Source organism: Telmatherina bonti (assembly GCF_933228915.1).
Source record: "Telmatherina bonti genome assembly, chromosome: 10".
Classification (NCBI taxonomy): domain Eukaryota; kingdom Metazoa; phylum Chordata; class Actinopteri; order Atheriniformes; family Telmatherinidae; genus Telmatherina; species Telmatherina bonti.
The window spans coordinates 28,506,218-28,527,949 of NC_136628.1; the positions used below are offsets into that span (position 1 = coordinate 28,506,218).

Here is a 21,732-nt window from a genome sequence, read left to right on the forward strand (position 1 = left end):
TTAGCTCGCGAGTGAACTCTGATGGTCATTATATACCCCAAGAACTGAAACTTCCAGAAGATGAAGGAACACAGAATAGTATTTGGGGGAAACTACTAACACGGAAAACAAATTTAAAGCAGCAACAAGATGCAAGTATTGATTAAAAACAGATCAGTTGTAAAGAATAATGTTTCAAGGTAACTTCACTTTCTTTTTGTACTTACGAATTGTCTACTATTAATAAACATTTTATCTTCATTATGTGATACAAGCAGTAGACTTTACAAATTTATGTTAAAAAAGTATTTTGGGAATATTAAAGCCAGTTTTAAATTGATAGAGATTTAGTCGCTTCATAATACAGATGTGTAACACTTCCACTAAACTTAACTTTTTGTTATATGTTGTATGATAGCATAGTTCCAGCAGATCAATCCATAATTAATGATATGATATTTGACTGTACATTCCCTGGTGTCTTATGGGAGAAGTGAATATAAATTAATCCAAATAATATTAAGTTGTCATAATACAACATAACAGTTGTCATAATTAGTTTGCCAAAGATGGCTCTACTCTCCTGTGCTTGCATCAGTTTACAGGAATTAGACAGTTTTTTTACTGGCAATCTTGATTTTTCCTTAATAAAATTATAAATTCTATACAATTTGGTTGTTGTTGGGCTCTTTCTGTTGTTAGCTGGGTGAGTGTGATTCTGAGTGAGAGTGAATTACATAAGAGCTTGTAACCTGAACTTCAATAGTGTTTTTGATCGACAAGCTTATCTGTTCCATTTGTCGCCACATGTTGAAGGAGAAAAAGAAGCAAATTAAAGTACAAACAAAATTCGAGACACTAATTATTTTCTTTCTCAAATTTGTGTCGTCCTCTTTTTTATAGGATAGCACATCTGAATTTCCACTGTGTAAAATCCAAAGTCACATGTAGAATTCATTTTTTGTTTGTTTTAGATGATCTATAATAATGATCAGTTAGCTGGGTTTGCACTAAAATCTGATTAAACATGCTACAATTTCTGACATAAAAAAAAGTGTTGTAATATTTAATGCAACACGATTTTATAATCCAGTTTACAGGATTAAGCTAAAATTGGCCCATATTCCCAGGTTTAGCAGATTTACTTACTTATTTATTTATTTGCTTATTTATTTATTTAGTTGTTTATTCATTCATTTATTTATTTGCTTATGTGTTTGTAGTTTTTCGCTTTCCTCGTCTGAAATTTTTTTTAGTAAAAAAAACTTCGGAAATTCCTAGTGGCGCGTGAAGGCAACATTCTTCTAACGGCTGAACGTCGGCGCGTGAAGGCCTGACGCCGCCGCTGAGGTTAAAGGTGAATTACGACCTTTATCTTTCACTCTGGTTACTTTTAAAAGCAAATTCGTGCCATTGAATAAGTGTTTATTAATCGTAGTTGTTTATAGAGAATATATTGTTATATAAAAAGTAAACAGTAATGACTGGTGACATTATTTTATACTGTTAAATGTTGACTGTCTAAAAAGCTAGCTTAGCCATCATTAGTCATTAAAAAAAAAAAAAGGCTTTCATTGCAAACTAGTCAACAATCCTTTCACTTTATTTAGATAAGTAAGCAGCTGTCAAAACTTACAAAAAATAACAGTTGTTTATTTTTATGTATTTATTCATTCATTCATTCATTTATTTATTTTTGCCTTTCATTACCAGGCTAGTTGACTGAACTAAAGACAATGAAGAGACTGGAAAACCATCCAGGTTTGTTAAAAAAAAATTATTTTCCTGTCCACACATACCAATGTATTCATAGTTATAGATTATTTAGGTTCCAGTCAGGCTAAAGTTACTTCTGTTTTACATTTGGTAAAGTTCACCTTTTGAGTTTCATCATTATTTTGTGTGTATGCTATTGATACAGAGGGGAATTTATTATATTAGTAAATCTTTATATAGTATGATGTGCATAACATTTATATGCGTTTCCACTCATTACCTCATCAGGCTATCTCCCTGTGCCTCTCTTTAATCAGAGGAAGAGAAACAGAATTCCTCTGACATCTATTCCATGTGAGAATGAGTTTTTTTCCCATAGTGAATACACAGCAAGCACCAGTTTGGCTGCAGCTCACACTGGTTCAGGTAAAGCACTCACGCTTCAGAACTATATCTATCATATTTCTGTCACTAGGTGGCAGTATACTGACAGATAAAAACAATGTTTTAACATTTTTTTAAATTAAAAACTGCATGCACTAAGGATATTTGATTCTATTTTTTATTGAAAAAAAAAAAACAAAAAACTATGTAACAATAAACTGTCTCTCTGTGAAGTAAAATAACGATTCACAACAACAGCCAGGCAGTTGGAGGAGGGTTTACCACTTAAAATGCATTGCATTTCTCTACAGATAGATGTGGATCTTATCAGTCCCCAGGTCACTCTTCTGGTGTTCCAGAGAGCTGCCAGTGGAGCAGACAGGTTGTCCAACAGTCTGCTCCACCACAGCAGCATGGCAGCAACAGACCTCCTCCTGGACCTTCCCTTACAACGAGGACTTATGCACCCATCACACACCCGTACAATGCCAGAGCTTTGAGGTTTTATTTTAATATTTCTCTTATAATTTACGTGACAACTGCATTATATCTGATAGAGTAAAGCCAAAGCCACAAAGGGACGTTTTTCAGCTTTAGAAAAAACCAAAGCATACCATTTTAAGGGAGAATCACTTGACTGAATGAGAGGTCATTATGTGTCACAGTTTTATTGAATAAAAACACACTGTGATCTCAATAGTTTGCAAAGACTGCTAGTCGTGGTGTCTTGGATTTTTACTTTGATAACAAAAATGAGGCTAATTTTCATTTCAGATCCCAGAAGGGACAGCCTGGTAACTTAGTCAGACAACAGGATTCAAGATTTGGTGTTGATTCCAGACAGAGCAACCACCAAAGCTCTCATGGCAGTGATAATCCACAAAGCAAGCCAACATCTCACACAGGCTTCTCTCAGCTGGTTCAGTTGTCATCTCACAAACCTCCCACCTCCACACATCAGTATTCCCAGCAGTCCAGACCTCTTCCTTCTCCTGACATACCATCCAGGAGACCCTCTGCTCCCGCTGCACAGCCAGCTAACAAGTCCTGGAAGTTTACAAACAGCTTTCAGCAACAGAAATCCTCCTTTGTGGAAAAAAAGATCTTAAATATCCCTCAAACGGCTCAACCAACTAAATCTCAGGTGAAAGAAAAGACATGTATGAAAAGTATTTAATCATGTGGCGAGATTTCGGAAGCTACTGTAGATGTATCTGATATTGTTAGTAAAAAGAAAAAAAAAGTGTAGCGTTCATATTGTTTTTGCTTTGCTCAAATAGGAAACACTTCCAGCGAAGCCAGCCACTGAAAACTCTCTGAGGATCCTGACTGCAGTCATCGATGGAATGAGACACTGGAGCCAGTTTAAAGACAAAGTGCCGCACTTCTTTGAGATATTTGGTCAGCTGATTTGTCGTTGCTATTGCCCCAGTATGCCCTGCTAAGTGTTTTGGAACTCCATTAATCTGACAGGCTTTGCATCTCCCACAGCAACTCTGGACTCTGCTGTCACTCTTGGGCGCTACGGAGCCAAGAACTTCCTTATGAGAGATGGAAAAAACGTTGTACAGTGTGTTTTTTATGAAAACGTAAGTTTGACTCACTATAGTCTCAGTCAGAGAAAGTATTATTTATTCATGATCTTTTTTTAATGATGCTATAAACAGAATTATTGGAGTATTGTAGTTTATAGGGTGTATGTATGTGTAAAAATACAGTATGTTACTTTCCCATCTGATAAAACACAACAACCTGTTAGAATTGGTGATTTTAAGTAATTAAAGTTAGCAAGAAGCGTTGCAGTCTGATTTTCTGTTTCTTGTCTTAACAGGAGCAGATACTGCCCCGTCTCATCCGCGGTCAGGTCCATCGCTGTGTTGGCAACTATGATCGCAGCAGAGATGTCCTGATATGCATGTCTGTGAGACCCGGCTTGCCCTCCGAGCTGAGGAATGCTCAGGAGGCTGTCAAAGTCTGTGATGCAGAAATGAGAGCTCTGGTCAAGAAACTCAGAGAAGTCTGAGCATAGACAGGTATCTTTAGTTGTATAAGAATTATAGAAAGAAATTATACCAGTTCCAAGAGGATTTACAAAAATATACTTTGTGGGTTTTAGTTGAACCTGTTCTTGTTGGAAGGTTTTAAAAACATTTTTCAGCAATTGTTGATTTTATTTTTACCTGAAAAAGAAGCTGCCTCTGTTTTTTTGCATATTGTAACAGTGAATTTCACTTGTTCCTCTTAGATGCTTGTGTATTTTATTGGGTAAACAAATACACACATTCTTTAAGCCAAACCTCAATGGAAAGTAAAGTCTCTCTTTTTGTGTTAGGAAATCTTTTTATTACAAAGAAATATCACAGAAGAACAAGTTAATTCATGGAAAGCAAACACGAAGAGGTAAAACCTGAAAATATAGCTTTGAAAAACGGGGCGGTTAAGATTAATGTGATTTCGAGAAACAGTTAGTTTATTTACAGTCGAACATCACAATGGAAAAAAACAAGAATTCTACTCTACCAAAACAGTTTCACCAGTGTTGAGACGTTACACACAACAGTTTAACAAATAGAGGAATAAGTCCAGTGCAGTCACGCCAGTCATTCCCACACAGGCAAGCACAGTATGAGGTCCAACACAATACCAACATTTCCCCTTCCAGATCATCTTTCAAATATGGCAACATAATCACAGTAATTTGTCAGGACATGTCATTATGTGAACCCAGATATGGGAATCATTTAAAGTTTAATTTGTTAGTAAACCCATAATTTAACACAACTACATACATAAACACCCACTAGAAAAGGAAGTCAGGCTTGATGGAACTGGCAGTGTACAGGGACAGTAAGTTAAAAAGAAGATATTTTTGTCCTTGGAGCATGATTGGGAAAAAGAGAAATGGGTCGACAAAAACACACCAACACACCAGCTCATTTGAAAAACAAATCATTGTGAATCACATTTTAAATATAAAGTGACTAATATGTCAGCGCAATGATAAACAAGGGCAAGGTTATGTTCACACAGCTTCCGCTCTCCTCTAATTCCGTATCACATAAGACAAGGATGCCAAGAATGAATCTGTTAGCTGCATGTCGTAACCTTTTAATACAGCAACTCAAGCAGTTCACCTCTTCTGGATAATTGGTAAAAATGTCTCAGGGCATAATTAAAACACAAGTACTTTGCTTTCCTCTCTGCTATTATCTCCAGGGATTCAAAGACTATTTTTCCCCCTCTCTGGAACATTTTCTCAAGTTAATGAGATCACACTGCATCAAGTAGAGAAGAAACATTTCACCACTGAGAGGGAAAAATATAAGAGGAAGTCACATTACACAACAGGTTCCACGGTATTCAGCAGAAAAGGATGATTACCTGATATTTGCATCAAACACTTGTCTTGGTTATGGTAAAAAGGCACAAGTTGGTCGGATCACATTTAAAATCGAGATCAATTGTTCTACCGTTAGCAAAGTCTACCTTTTCATGCACTTTTCACAAAAATCTCACCTCTCCCTGGCTTTTGCAATTTTTTTTTTCTCCTGAATTAGTGTTTAATATTGTGTGTTATAGACAGCAAAAAAACGAGCAAAGTACATTTCACAAACAAATCTGGGAAAAAGATTGACAGAGATGCAGAATTTTGACTTCTTTTTTTTCCTTTTTTTTCTTTTTTTTTTTTATAAGACTGCACCGGAACAACTACTTTTTATGATTTGCCTCCTTGTAAGAGAGAAAGAAGAATATAGTTTATCCTCTCGGCAGGTTTGAAGTGTCTGTTTCCATTACTTTGTTCCAATGTCTTCAATAATCTGAGCATCTTCTTGACCTACGCTGGTTCAGGTCACACAATGGATGACAAAGTCTGAAGGGAATAATCCTTTAACTGTACAAACATGTCCACACAATACATTGCAGATGCAGCTCATTTAAGGGGGAAAACACCATTTTAGAACCATGAACTTCCCCAATCTTCAGCTGTCTCTCTTGTCTAGTTTCCTTGAAAATCCTCTCATTGAAACATTGAATAGCAGGAGCCGTAGTACCACATAACATCATGCTCCCACTGTCTACTGTATATGCCAACAAATTTAGGTCTGGAATGTTACATAACGTTCATTTGTTTTCATTTTAGAAAACAAAACAGGGAATATATTTACGATTTCATCAGCTTCTTGTGTTAGTGCTCATGTTTTTGAGTTGATCATGTTCAGTCATTCATTCATTTTCTAAACCGCCTAATCCAATACAGGGTCGCGGGGAAGCTGGAGCCTATCCCAGCTGGCTTTGGGCAACAGGCAGGGTACACCCTGGACAGCTCGCCAGTCCATCGCAGGGCAGTTGATCATGTTGTTTTAGTAAATCATCTCCAAAACACACGAGAAGCAAGTACGTATGTCAGACTGTGAGAAAGTCATGTTGGATTTGAGGTTGAAAATCATAACCATTGCATTTTATGGTAACAGAAAACGTCTCATTTAAATGTATTAACTTGGAATTAATCACATTACTGATGCAGGAAGACAGTTGTTTATGTCAGCTTTAGGCATCGTTGAGCGTAACTTCCCAAGTAGCATCGCTTTTACAAATAAGATGTGGTTCGTCTTTCAACCAGATCAAGTTTTGGTCAGCGAGTGGTCTGAAGGCGTGAAAGAACCAGATAAAACTATAACAGAGTGGGTAAAGGTGTGGGGGACAGCTGCTCCTTCGGTGCATATTTGGCAAAAAAGGGCAAGAAGACGGTGAGCATGACTCCGACAATAGCCAGCATGTAGCCCCAGCCGATCTGGCACTCGCCGGCGTAGTAGATGTCAGAGTCTCCGCAGAAAGACCGGACCAGCGAGGAGTTAAGGCCAAACGGGTAGACCAGCAGTCCGGTAGCCATGATGAACACTGCAGAGAAAATACAAAACAGACCTTATTACAGTGGAGTACAGAAAGAATAAAAGAAAAGTTCAAAACAAAAACCAAAAGATGGAAAATTCATTTCAATTGAAATTTTATTTATATAGTACATTTAACACAACCTCTGCTGACCAAAGTGATGAGCAAAATAAAAATCGAATTAAAAATATGCATACTAATGATATCAATAAAAACTGTCTTTGGTTTAAAAGAAATACTATGGGGACAACCGGTAAAAACACAGTAAAAAAAAAAAAAAACCCAACAACAATAAAACCCAAGTAAGAAAAAAAAAATCTGTAAACGTATAAATCAAAATAGCCAATATATCTTGTTTAGCTAAGTTTTAAATGCCAGGGAGAAGTAATAGGCTTTCAAGCCAGCTGTATATGTTTATGTGTGTGCTTTCAAACGGAGCCTGGATACCCAAACTTAAATTTCGATTACAACTCTGATTCCCTGCCGTCATGAAATCTGTGTTATTGATAAAAAAGTGATCATTGTACTGTGTGTCATGTTGCTCTTATTGCTTTGTTTGCAAATACCAAACACTTAAAAAAGAAAAAGGAAATTCTGATTTAGTTCAATCTCAGTATCTGTCATTACGTGCAGCCGTGCAGACTGGTTGGTTTTATTTGCTCACAGTCTTTGGGAAGAAAGTTGACTAAAATTTTTAGTAATTTGATAACAAATGAAACATATGAAACATATTTTAGTGGACAACCAACCAAAGACCACTTGGTGGCAGTAGAGGCTTTGCAAAGTATCTTGTCATTGATAAAATAGACCTTTTTTTTTTTCTTTTTTTTTTAATGCTGAACCATTTCTACTTCAACTTCTGATGTGTTGCCTGATGTTATCAGATGAAATCATGACCTAGATAGTTTTAGGTCCAGCAGTGGAAGAACAGAAAGGAATTTGTGCACATCTCCAGCTGTATGCAGCTGAATCAGGTTCTTCTCTGCTGAAGGACAACAAACTACAAGACAATAAAGGATGTTTTAATAGCACAGCTTTTCACATTTCTAACTAACATTTTAACAATAGTGTGTCTTCATCAGAACCCTGTTTGCACCATTAAAATCTCCCAAAAGAACCAACAAGCTCCTTTACTTTTAACGCTTGAAAAACATTACCTTGTCTTTATAGTAATGGGATTAAAACTAAAACGATCGGAAATGATTCATGTCTGTGAAACAAACGCCCTTAGCTGATCTTGCACTGCTGCAGTGCTTTTTCAGACACTTTTCTCCTGCACACCTACTGCCATACAGCAGCTCACTTTTACAGATTGAGCCAAGTATCCCGCCCTGCGCTGCCAAACAGTGATTGACTGTGCTACAGGCTATCATTGCTGCTCTTAGTCATTCTGAGCACGGGTTGGATTTCCATTACATTTCACAGTGTCACAGTAGTTTTAGTTTAGGAGAGCCAGGGTTTGTTAGAAAAGCTTGAACTTTGATAGTGGCTCTTTGGAAAAGATAAAGCATACGCTTTTTATTGCATTATATTGATTTTAAGAGATGTCAGCCTTCCTCTTTCAAGAGCAGCAACTTCATGTTCAGGGAAAACAGAAGTCGACATGAACTATGACAGCTACAATCCTACAGCTGTACAAGGATCAAATCGATGGTTTGCGAGGGTAACCAACAGGTTCAGTGTAATAAGATGTGGACGTAAGACGTTTCCATTGATGCCCTAGGCGAACAATGGGGCTTTGGGAGATGATTGCTATAAAAACAAAGGGAAAACACGTGAACTGTGTGGTATCAGAAAGGGGATATGAACTGGAACTGAGAGTTGTCTGATGAGTTTGATCTGTTAAGATTGCTGTAGCTTTTCTCCTTGGAGCTATCTGAAAGCCTTTGTCTAACCATATTACAACCATAGTCTGTATGCTAACACCACCTTCCCACTTCTCCACGAGGCCTCGTCTTTTATCTACAGAGCCCAACTCTTCAAAGCTCGCTGCCTGACAACACTTTAATGATCTTTTTTTATTAAATGATCCCTTCAGTGGGTGTAGGAAACACAAAGACACAGTTGTGTGCTTGAAACCCAAGGCCATTTTTCTACGACTCTGAAGCGATGGCATTCAAACCAAGCTCATGCACAAGCCTCGAGCGGGTTCATGAGGGGGAAAAAAATGGCAAGACATGACCCTAAAAGAATCAATACAGGAATGAAATCAAGGCAGCGGTCTCTTAAAACTGTCAGATAAGCAGAGTCGGGGCCAGATTGTATCAGTCAGACCAGGGCAGTTTGCAGGGTGGTTGTCTTGATCAGATAAGCTGCAGCTGGGACTGACTGGATCTCTGTCAACCTTTAATGAAGGGAAAACGCGGGAAAAAAAACCCCGTCAAATGTGCCTCAAACCAGAGGTTTACTCCAAATGGATCAATTTAATCTAATAATCTAAAATGTGTGGGAACAACCCAAAGTGCATAGTAAGAAACCTGCAGATTGCTAAGATTTCTTTAGCAGTCTGTGTTTTAAAAAGTGTCTGAAAGCCTTTTTGTGTCTTTCGAGGAATCTGGTTGGAAAAATATCGAGTCATCACATCTGTCTACGTTTGATGCTATCACCAAAACATCTGTTACCAGATGAGCTGCATTGTGGGTAATGAAAGCAACCAGCTATTAGGAGGAAAGAATATAACATCAAATAAAAATATTACTTTTTGCATCCATGTTCAGTCTGTCATATTAGCTGTTCAGAGTCCCTGGTGACATCCTGCATGGGGTGGATCATGCACAGCACGGATGTCTGTGTTTTGTGACACATTCGCCATTAAGTTGTGAAAAACTGTGAAACAGCAAAGTACTGAAGGGTTCGCAAGCTTAATTTTAAAGGGTCTTACGAGGCCCAGCGGTCTAATCTTATGAGGATTGGACAGTGTGATCAAAGAGAAGGACATAACAGCAATATGACATGCAGGGCCAGAGAGACGGAAGCCTGGAGACTCATTCCAAATGAATAATGAATCTTAGAGTTTGCAAACATCTTTGGCAGCAATATTAAAGGAGAATAATATATTCATGCAATTACGATCTGCAACGACTCTACAATTTCTCATCAAACTGGCACGACTAAAACTTCAACTGCAAAAGATAAACTCAAGTTCCTCATTTAAACACACACTGGCTGGGAAAGGAGTGTGTAGCCAGCAGGCAATAGAAAGCTGCAAGTTCTATCTTTCACCTCCTAATTGAGCCAAGCAGCTGACACTTTACTAACCCCCCTCCAACCCCTAATCAACATTTAAGGGTGGATGACAGTGTGGAGAACGTTGAACGGCCAGAGCTTCCTCAGCAGAGACGAATAAAAAGTGTAGCGTGGAATATGGCGGCTCCAGTTGCATGAGTAACCCTGAGTAGGCTGTTATAATGGCTCATAGATGATGAGACATTGAATAATAGAGGGGCCTCAAGTTAGCTGGGCATTAACGTGTCCCACTTTCACCGTAAATGTTGCACACAGAGTCAGAAAGACTAGATAAGACTAGACGTGATCTGCTAATGTGAGTAGAAAGAAATGACAAAACGGAATCTATTCAGAAATCCCTCCCTGCTACTGTTTGGAATAATCTGCAGTGACCAGCGGTCTTTCTGCACTTTTTATTGTTTCCTACATGACTTAGCCATTGCTGATATTTTCTTTTTGCATTTACAGCCTCTCAGTGAAGAATCCTTGTTCAACACATATTGTATTTTTCATGACTGCCAACTTGTTTGATTGCACACCTCATTAGTTTTGAAGTGCTTGCACACTTCAGACAGAGGGAGTAAAATATCGATTTGGGAAGCCAAAGCAGCCAGAGGCATCCCATAACCTCATCATCTATGGCCTGTTTTCACAGGTAGCTGCAGATGGCATTGTATAGGTGAATGAATTGCAAAATACCTTTGTGTCCTCGCTTCTTTTCTTTAGTTTAAAAAGGTTTTTATGGGTTCATTCAAGGCAAAGATGGCATAGAACGGAAGCAAAATTAAATAGAACAGACCAGAGAGCAGTGAACTAACTTACAAAGACTCAGCGTTGCTTTTACCATCTAAATGAGCTAAATTAACCTTGAGTCTTTTTCTCAGCGGTATAGCGAGAAATGGAAAGCTGCTCTCTAACATGGTGAAACAGGTTCACAGCAGTGCAAATGAGAGAAAGAGATTGAATGAGATCATGGGGCAAGAAAGTGTGTGATAACCTAGCATCCAAGCGTGACACTGAATCACTTTCATCCCAGACCTATGACACAGAAATCACTAGCTTAGATTATTACAAAAAAAAAAAAACCTACAAAAAGTGGTTGTGTGACATATTTACAGGTGAACGCCTGTGTTCAGCTGGAGGAATCAGACATCATCTATTGTCAAAATATCAGAAATACAATACATTGTAGTCCCATATTTTTTCATGCACCTGGTATCTAACTTAGTTTTCCTCAAATTTATTCCCCCCATGATACTTGATATAAAATTAAATTGTGTGAGCTTCAAAGCTCCTTTTCAGTGCAATGCCTGGATCTCCACTTTGGATCAAATTCTATTGCCTCTCTATGCTGACTCTTATAACCCTGTTAGCGATGGGCTGGGCTGAATTCACTCTAATAGGAAATGGGGTGGCTCTCCTACTGTGGATGCATCACTCTTTAATTCAAGCTTTACTGTTGTGTCATCTGTCGTTTTGCTCCCTTGGGGAAAGTGTCACATAAAATACATTGCATTAAGTGCAGCGATTATTGTAAACCAGGCAAAGACAGAGAGACGCCCCTGTAGATTCACCAGCTACAAATGGATAAAACATGGTGACGAGAGAGGATTTACTGACACACACTTGCTTCGTTCTTTATTGTGTTGTTTTTCTTTGATAAACATGATTTCTGAGTGCTTCACAAAGACAGGCGAACGGGAGCTGCAAGTTCCAGAAAACAGATTAAAGTCTTTCAGCCAGCAAAGAAGAAATGAATATATTAGAATAAAGTAATTCCCTGCTTATCTCCTCTGACCTATAAGCCAGACAGGCAGTCAGGCGGAGACCACCAGCTCCTCCGGGACGGGAGCAGCCAGACGTGTAAATACAAAAAGGAAGACCCAAAGAACTACAGGTTCCTGTTTGCTGTTATTCGTATCCTCGCTGTCAGCAGCACCCAAGAAACTTCTTATCTGGCCGCTGTCCAGACGGAAACATTATCTACTTCTTCTGTTCACTTCAAAGACACATGGAAGAGTACATGCATTAGACTGTGCCCTTATGTAACCACAAACCCATTGGATGTCACATTAGCCAGCATAGCAAAGACATCAACGCACCAGCCTGGGGAGAAACACATCTTTCTTCTACGTAATGCCCTCTTCAGGTGAAGTTGTAGGCAAAATCAGAACGACAACGAAATGCCGCTGATAAATCTTAATTTGCCGAGGCGAGGCTTATATGTGTTGTGCGACGTGTTCACTTGCCAGGATGCTGGAAAACCTGAGAATTATAGCTTAATTACAGATTCAGGTCCAAAAGGTGCAGACCAGAACTACTCTTCTTCTGCAGTTTTCTCAATCGTAGTCGCTCCCCTGTTCTATTTCCATGAGCACGCACTTCCCGAGAATAGAACAGGTGGGCTGTCTAGTTCTGTGTAGATATTAATAACCCAGATGTGATCAAGGAAGGTGACTCAAATTGGGCACTGATTTACAACAATAGCCGGAGGCAGTAAACCTAGACTGTGACCCACATACACACACACACATTTAGACTGTATCAACACTGCCATATGAAACTTTGTAAAAAGTGTTTGCATATACAAAATGTTGGCTCTAAACTCGACAGATTAGCTACTGCGTATATTCACTGGAAATGTGTTACTGTGTCTGCTGGAATCAAAGGATAACAAAGGACAGAGCATAACAGTGGCATTTCTCTGGGAAATTGCCTTTTCCCTGGCCACATACACGGACTGTTTCCATTTTACACTCTATCTGCATGGGAATGGAGATGGGGCTGGATAATGTCTGATCAGCTGGCCTGTGCTCCCACTTCCAGGTTGGAAGTACAGTAAGGGAAGCAGAGGATTGTCTAATACAAGCATAAAATACTGCATTGAGAAGGAAACACAAATATTTGAGTGTGTGTAAGTATCTCGATTTAGATTATTAAATAAAAAAAAGAAAAAAGAAATTCACCTTTGAAAGAAAATGAGCTGAAATACCACAACAGATGCTTCACTACAGCCTCCAGTCTTACATATCTGAAGGTACAAAAGGATTTTCTCCATTATTTTGACCCCTCAGTGCACTCACAGCGAGAAGCTGGAGCGTGGAAGATGAAAGTTTTCGAGTTCTTGAAAGCTGAACTTTGCCAGCAGTGAATCTCCAGGTAATCATCTGGGATCTGGCGGAGCATGGGCATAAACAGCAGGGACTCCATCCTAATGTGATGAGCCTTGCTCTAGTCTGCCATGCTGATAATTAAGCTCAGCGCGCCTCTGGGAAATCATGCTAATGACGTTCCTCCAACCACCTACATATCTGGAAATATTTGGCTTAAGGTGATCGTGTGTAAACTACAACACAACCACATAAGGAAGGAAAGGAAGTTGCCACAAAGACGCCGAACAAAAGCTGGACGGATTCTCCAAAACATCTGCAAACCCATGTTAAAACGGGGAATTACTTGTACATGAGAGCAACTTCTTAAAGAGGCAATCAAAGCATTTCCAGTGGAAATGGTCGACAACTGTCAGTGGAGGCGTAAAACCTGTTGACCTTGAGAGATGCACGAAAAGAGATAAAAGAGAGAGACTGCAGATAGAGAGAGAGAGAGAGAGAAAGAAAGGCAATGAGGAAATAAAACGCAGGGAGTTGGGAGAGATTAGTGGGGCAATAAAATAGCTTCTGCTATCTTTAGAGCGAGCAGGCCTGCCTGTGTACTGGTCAATCAGAGCTCGGTAATAGGCCTCTTTATCACCGAGTCATTCGGAGCGCTCATTCAAAAGGCTGCAGAGGTGGTTCAAACCCTCAAACAAGAATGCATTTAGGTATCTAAACGTTCCATTTAGACTCATCGAATCGTAATGTTTTTAATTTCGTTTGCATCTTGGAGATCATCAGATGTGACTGAGGGAGATTTGATGATGCTGTGTGGCTGCAGCAACCCGACAAGGCAGCAAGGAGTCACAGTCTGAGCAGATATATCAATATTCTGCTCACAAGCAATACATACATCAAGACAGTGTTTGGTGAACTTTATATCAGCAGTAAAGTTTCCAGTTAGCTGGACAGCATTTTTCACAAAGACCACTTCAATGTGTCTCCAAGCTCCCAGAGCATGCTGAGCCATCTGAACCCTTGGTTAGGACTGCGGAGCGCCATCCTGGGAGCAACGCAGCAATGACACATAACACGCTGCTTCCAATCAGTCATCTTAATTGCTTCCACTTCCATTTTATATTGCAAATTAATTTACACTTCAGACAAATTGCTTGTCTGTGCCTTTCTTATCTGTTATGATGCAACCCTCAGAGCAGGCTGGGTTTTGTCAGTGTATCTAACCTAATCCTACCTCACAAATTAAATTAGGACAGGAGACAAAGTACTTCTGGCTTGTAGATGCGAAAATAAATATTAATACTACAAAAGAGAAAGATGGACGGTTGGATTAAAAGCAGCAATTAGTTATGAAGTGGCAATAAAATAAAGGAGAAAACCTAAAGGTGTGCAGCTGTGATCCATGTGGGCGGGAACCAAGCGGTAACCACCGGCGGTTAAAAGTGAAGCCTATGCGGAAGTGCGTAAAACTGCAGTTCCCCCTTCATCCACTAGGGGCTGGCTGCAAAACAGAGTAAATCCCCATAGACTCCCATGTTAAAAAGAACAACTTCACGGCAGAAATAAACATGTTTACAGCCTGGTTCAAAAATCCATTTTCGGTTTATAGGTCAGGTTTACCTTCATGACAACTGTGGGGGAAGCGAATTTTTTTTCTAGCTCGCACATTTTAAAGTAATTTAATCTCGAAGTTTGGCAAATTTAGGGGGGTGTCTTTTTGATTGACAGGTACCAATCTCTGGCTGGGTAGCTCCCGTTATCTTGGGGCTAGCTCGGTTAGCTTTTAGCCTCAGAAAGCTTGGAGTTCGCTCGATGTCAATCATCCACCACGACGCTCACGGCTGCCTTCTCAGCTCCACCTCTTTGCCCATATTAGTATTTTCCGGGCGAGACGACGCGCATGACGCTGCCAACATGGCGACGGTAGGAACCGCCCACTGAGCTTCAATTCAGCTCTTCAGAAACCTATGGGTGACGTCACGGAGGCTACGTCCATCTCTTTATATACAGTCTATGGTGGGCACTGAAGGTGATGTCTGTGTGTGTGCATGTGTAGAGAGGTGTGTTGACATTGACCCCATAATTGTGTTGACAGTCTCTGGCCATGAGTCAAAGCCCTCGGATTCAAAAGCAAATGTCAGCTGTGAAAGTCAGGAGAAAATAAAATGGTGATACTGGTGGATGAACTGTACATTCAGCTGTACTGTTGCATTACAACACAGTCTACCTCAGTGGTAGTGAGGAAGGTACAGAAGGGAGCATGGACATGATTTGAGCTTTGATTGCATTTCGTCTATGGTATAATTTAGTGCCAGTGTATGTGACCAAAGGCAGAACTGGTTCCACTTCAATTGATGCCCAAAGGCAAAACAGAAACACCACAGGTCCCTGAGACATGTAGCCTCATAGAAATGCAGAATAACATGAGAAAAAAAACACATCTAAAAAAAATGCAACATTTACATAAGACAAACAAAAAACATTGCAAGAGTTAAAATGGCCAATAAGGTATGATGGCAACAGAGATTTAAAACAACCACAATGAAACAAAATTACATCAGAAAACAGACAAAACATTAACAATAGAGCTGCAAAAAGAAATTTAAAAAAATCTACACAGTATAAAAATGACTACTAAACATGTTAATGGAGATTTTAAATGAGCTTAAAGAGAAAAGCAATGATGACAAGACTGCAAAGCATTCAAGATCGATGCAAAAGTATCAAACAACCACAATATGACGTCAGTGTGTCAGCAACAGATGAGAGATGTGTGCTTTGTACTTGTTTTCATTTAGAGTTAATGGGAGATAATAATTAGTATTATTAGTATAGTATAGTATCTTAGTATATAAGATATTATTAAGCTGAAAACATAATTGCCTCGGCCATATTTTGGCATGATTGTAATATCTGCCTAACTCTCCTCTCCTAACACTGAGTCACTCTGCATCTCTACCCATAAAAACTGTAAATACAACTTCATTATGTTATTAGGGTAACAATAATACTCACTGTGTGTTTGGTATTTGTTTACTGCACTGATTGATATCTTTGTGTATTCACTTTATTGATTTTGTGAGTTTATCTGTTTTTTTTTAGCAGCATTACTTGAAGGGTTACATACAGGTTTGTTTAATGCTAAGTAGGAGTAAAAGTAGGCAAGACAAGTTTATTTGTATAGCCCCTTTCATGTACAAGACAATATAAAATACTTGTGAAGTATTTTTCAAACTCAAATTTGGCCATTTTTATACCATTTAAATGTGGACATTTCCATATAATATGCTGGAAACCGTTGTATAAACACATTTTGTCATGTATATTGGAACCAGGGCAGTTCTTTGATATACTATACTGTAGAAATCACAACCCCCCCCCCACAACACACCACCACAGGTGTAATGAAAAGTGCAAAATGCATGAATTCATGAGGTGGGTTGAGAACAGGGCACTTATTTTCCATCTGACTGCCACACATTTTTCAAATTACAATGTATTTTAAATGGTTTTCCTCCAAAGTGGTGTTGCAGCGCTCGCTCAGACGACCCTGCAACTCACGAGAGAAAATGTGAAAAGCCCCCGCTACATGTATTCACCTTTGTTTTGTAAATGAATTTGTGCATCCACACACAGTTTTTAAAAAGTGCTGCCTTGGCAGCGCAGTGTTTGTAAAGCGGGGGAATAAAGAAGTTGGATCAGTATGAATGTGACATGCACAAGGATTCTGTAGACAAAGGAGAATCAGGAGCTCTGCGCCTGGGTGCAGAACAGGATCTATAAATGAGCTGCTATTAATCAGAGTGAGTGTGGCGGTGATGCTGTTGGGTTTCTATGTTGTCTGCATGAGGAGTATCTAAAATAGGCCACCGAATGCCAGTCTATGTATCTGGATAGCTATTTCTGGTCAAGTTGTAGAAGGATAGCTAACAGAATAATACCTTAATATTAAAATAAAAATCAAAGCACAAAGAGATATTGTGCTTTTTTAAAATATTTTTAATTCAATATCCCGGGGCTGAACATGCTTCCTGCTTTTGAGAACCATCTAAGCATAGCAATAAAGAAAACCTTTTTATTTTAGCAGGTGGCGCACCGGCTGTGGAAATGAATTGCAGCTGCACAGTGAAAAGCACAATCCATTACTGGCTCTGGACTCAGCAGTGCGCAGAGACTTGCTGAGGGAAATTTTTGTACCCTATGCTGTTTGCAAAAGCCCTAAAATGCATTGTACTTAGCTGAATTGTCTTGTGGAAAACAACGTTTTTACGTGTTGTAGCAGCACATGCAACTTAGTCTGACAAGAAACTAAAATGAGGTTTGCTTCCAAAGCATCAGATGGGAGGATTATCACAAAGCAGAGGAGTCCTATGTCTCGCATTATGGCACCTACCTGCTGGATCATTATGTGACAATACATAGAATGCCTTTATGAAGAGTGCAGGATGCAGCCGGGTGCTTGTGATGGGTGGGTGTGGCGGAGGCAGAAACATAATGAATCCCTACAAGAGACATGGAGCCCTGCTGGGCTTCTGTAATGAAACTCTGCCCCGCAGTCGCTCCCTGACCTAGTGGCATTAAGGAAAAATGGAAACCATTACCCTCGGCCGTCAACCACAGCGTTCCAAAAAGGACAACCTGGCGCAGACGCAGGTATGTGCGTGTTTGTTGGTGGGAGATTGAAGACAACTGAGTCAGAAAGAGGACACAGCAGTGGATCCACCAGACAGGATTCCTGCTGCAGGAAAGTAAAATGTCTGGCGCATTAACAAGCAGCAGAGCAGCATGGCTTTAGCGAAGGGAAACAACATTTAGGAAGTGTGTAGCAGTTATGGCGGGTGGCATTTTAAAGAAGATTGGATGTTTTCTTCCAGACACATTCCAGCAGAAAGCTTCTAAAACTGCTCAAATCAGTTTTCTATATCGGTGAAAGTGTGTTTGTGTGTACTCTCCCCGCTAAGCTCATCTTTGGTTGAATGCTTTTTATTAGGAGCAGAATGCCTTTATTTGTTGTAAATTTCCAACTGAGTAAACTCACGATGCTTCTCAGCAACATGCATTTGTTCATTTTACTGCAGTGCTCAGCGGCATCTAGGAGCTTTAGTTTAAAAATGAAGAAATCAGCTGGACCCTAAGAGAATTAAAACACAAAGGTTATTGTCTTAATTCTATACAAATCACATTTTCTGTGCTGCTTTCATTAAAAGAAAAAGGGGGGGAGGCTTCAGTTGCAGTGATTGCATCCTCCACTGTTGGCTGGACTCTCAAATTGGAGTGCCACCGGCTGGAGATCATTTGGTCTGCAGATCTTTGGGATCGAGTTCATTACAGGAGATGGAGCACCGCAGCAGTCTGCCTCAGATTAACCCTTTAGATTAGATTGGCTTTTTCCTGTGGCTCTGCTTCTCCCTCCTCTATCCTTTCATTACTTTTCCTTCTGGAAAGAGCTAAACAAAGGAAAAGGAACAGAATGGCTTACTAACAATGTCCTAAGCTTTACAGTTGTTTTAGTGTCACTGGTTTAGACAAACAGCTGTAGTCTTCAACATTTAACTATCATTGCCTTTTTATATCAACTGATCCCTTCTTAAAGGGGAGATCTGTTTATAGAATAGAATAGAATAGTCTTGGATGTTCAGATTAAACATACCGGTGTTTAAAAAAAATAATCAGTGTGTTTAAAAAAAGGCTCAAAAAAGCCAAAAAGCTGAGACATTACATAGTTTGTCCCAAACTGACATCAAGTGGTCGAAAATGTCTTCATCGGGTCACTTGGGTTGTCACAGTGTCAGTGTGAAATCCAATTACAACCCTGTAATTTTCTCCCAAATGACACCTAATCGAAGACTATTAAGCATGTTTCAGACATGTATTGCTTCATTGCCAAACCTCTAAATACACCATGTATGAATTGCATGTAGCGCTGTTCACTGGTATAACCTGCAATCATTGACACACACCTGACAAACAGTAAAAAATACACCAATGTTGACAGTGATTGCAGGTGAAATGAACAGCATTTTTCTAGCTGACATAAAACATATTTCTTGCTTGAGATGTCATAAAACCTTTAAGAGTAAGTCTTTTTTGTAACCACTTACTCAACAAGCTTTGCAATGTAAACTTTTTCTCTCCAGTACCCGCCTGGAGTGTTGGAAAGCCTGATTAGCCACCTCCACAGCCAGGCATAACTTGTACAGATGAAGCTCCTGTGGAAACTTGTGGGTAGAGCCAACAAAGTGTAAAAAAAAATGGTCTACATGTGTTTATTTTGTATCTCATTAGCATAAAAGTGTGCAACCATCCAAACCACCAACAGCTCAAAACTAGTGTGAATACCACTAAGAGAAGATTGCAGGGAATTTTGCATCCATTTAGCTGTGTTACTCATTCCACAGTAGCATCATCATTACAAGTCATACCTACTTGTAATAAAGGTAACTAATCAGACTTTTCAACAATGTATAATACAGCAACAGTTGGTGTTAAAGGACAGAAAGAAAATTACTTAAATATTTCCTTAATTTCTGTGTCAAGTTTTGAAAATTGTAATCTTTTCATGACCTGTTGGTTAATATTTTTATTCTATTGTGCATATTTGATCAGCAGAGACTTCGTTCCACACTGCACATCATGCAATGGCACAGAACAATTTTGCATTAACCTATGTCCTCTTGTCATGACCTGCATGATTTGTCTCTACAAACCTGACACTGATTGGTTTTCAGCTTGAGGGTCTCCAGTGACGTGAAGCCTGGCATCACTTAAATGAACGAAGAAACAAATGAACATGGTGCACAATATAAGACCATTGTGTGTGGAATAGTCACATTCTAGGTCCTGCAATGTAGGAGGCAAATGAATTCAGCATGTTCTCATCAATTTCAAGGGTACCTGACACACAGGGTTTGTTTATCGCCAGTGCCAAGAAACAACCCTTTATTATTAACATAATTCATGTTTGCACATGATAGAAAACACATTTACTCAGGACCTAGCACAATGACTCCCAATAATAACTCTCAAATACAGGCAGAAGCCATATTTGTAAGATCAGTGCAGTTTAACCGTCAACAAGATGACAGGATTGCAGCATAACTTACAGTGACATTCAAGTCATCTGTTTAAATGTATGTGTTTTTTATTATTGCAATATATATTAAGAGGTTAGAAAAATGGCAGTATCATATTAATTTAATTTCCACTGTATATTATCACTTCAGGATGATGATTTACTGCTGTATTCGGGTTATTTAAACATGACCGTCCTTAACACATGAAAACTCTTATTGCTAACAGAGAAAAGACAACACATATTCCTGACGGCTGAGAGAAGAGGACGTTTACCTGATCTCTTTCTACCCCCAAAGTTCAGGACTGAGACCACAACGTTCTGCCTCATGAAGATCTGGTAGTAAAGTTCAGATTTCTCACACACACAATATTTAATACAGATACAGGGACATTTCCTGATACACTGAGCTTCTTTCTTTTTCTCTTTATCTCTTTCTTTTACCCCCCCCCCCCCCCCATAACAGTGTTGCATCATTAACATGTATGTCTCCTGTCTCAGCAGGTCTCCCTGGCCGGGAGTAGCAGTTCCTGTTGTCTGTTGTCTTTCTGTCCTCTTCCCCCCACACAGCAGAGGCAGATGGCTGCCTGTCCTGAGCCGGGTTCTGCCGGAGGTTTCCTTCCTGTTAAAAGGGAGTTTTTTCCTTCCCACTGTTGCCAGTGTGCTTGCTCAGGATGGGAGATTGAGTTGGACTCAACTCAATCTGTTGGTTTCCTTATATAGGCTGTTATGAATTGGCCTTCATTATGTTTTCCCCTCTGTCTGTAAAGCGTCTTGAGATGGCATTGCCGTGATTTGACGCTATATAAATAAAGTTGAATTGAATTGAATTGAATAGATTTTTCAGGACTGCGTGTATAAGGTGTGGATACGTTGCTAAACTGTTCCCAATCGCAACGAGGATTTCATCCAAAACAACAGCGTGCTTGTTAAACTAACAGGATTTTTATGGTAACATGAAATGCAGTAGAAAACTCTGGCCTCATGCATTTTACACCAATGATAGCATGAAGAAGGACTTTGATTAAATATTAGCGAACGATGTTGCATCAAATCATACAGTCACAAAATGTATGAGATGGGTACTGTGGTTCTCTTTGTCATTGTCAAGGCGGGTTTGTCTGCATGAAGCCCTGAGGAACATTTATGCAATATTGATCGGACTGACAAGATGCCATCACTTTGAAATCCTGATGAAGACCTAATGGTACATATATCGTGCCTCAAAAGGATTGCATAGGCATTCAATGTACTCTAGCATGCAAACAGCTACATTAGCTCCACCATTTATCTGACAGCAATGTTTTCCACACCTCAAAACCATCCCCACTTGAACACTTAGGAACCGGATTGAAA

At 39.4% G+C, this 21,732-nt stretch overlaps 2 protein-coding genes across 2 annotated transcripts in view; one reads left to right on the plus strand and one right to left on the minus strand.

Annotated features, from left to right (window-relative positions):
- Positions 1 to 169: 169 nt before the first annotated feature.
- Positions 170 to 4,102, plus strand: spata22 (spermatogenesis associated 22; the record flags this gene model as incomplete). Its single annotated transcript, XM_079247449.1, has 7 exons — positions 170 to 179; positions 1,984 to 2,121; positions 2,439 to 2,580; positions 2,920 to 3,223; positions 3,360 to 3,480; positions 3,571 to 3,668; positions 3,911 to 4,102. 7 exons carry the CDS (start codon positions 170 to 172, stop codon positions 4,100 to 4,102), a joined length of 1,005 nt encoding a protein of 334 aa, XP_079103575.1.
- A 2,649-nt stretch (positions 4,103 to 6,751) lies between these two features.
- lhfpl7 (LHFPL tetraspan subfamily member 7) overlaps positions 6,752 to 21,732 on the minus strand; it is a gene marked incomplete at both ends in the record, with an annotated part of 130,552 nt that continues 115,571 nt past the window's right edge. The window contains one exon of the mRNA XM_079247150.1: positions 6,752 to 6,978. Within this exon, the coding sequence (XP_079103276.1) occupies positions 6,752 to 6,978 (227 nt within the window). The remainder of the gene's footprint in view (positions 6,979 to 21,732) is intronic.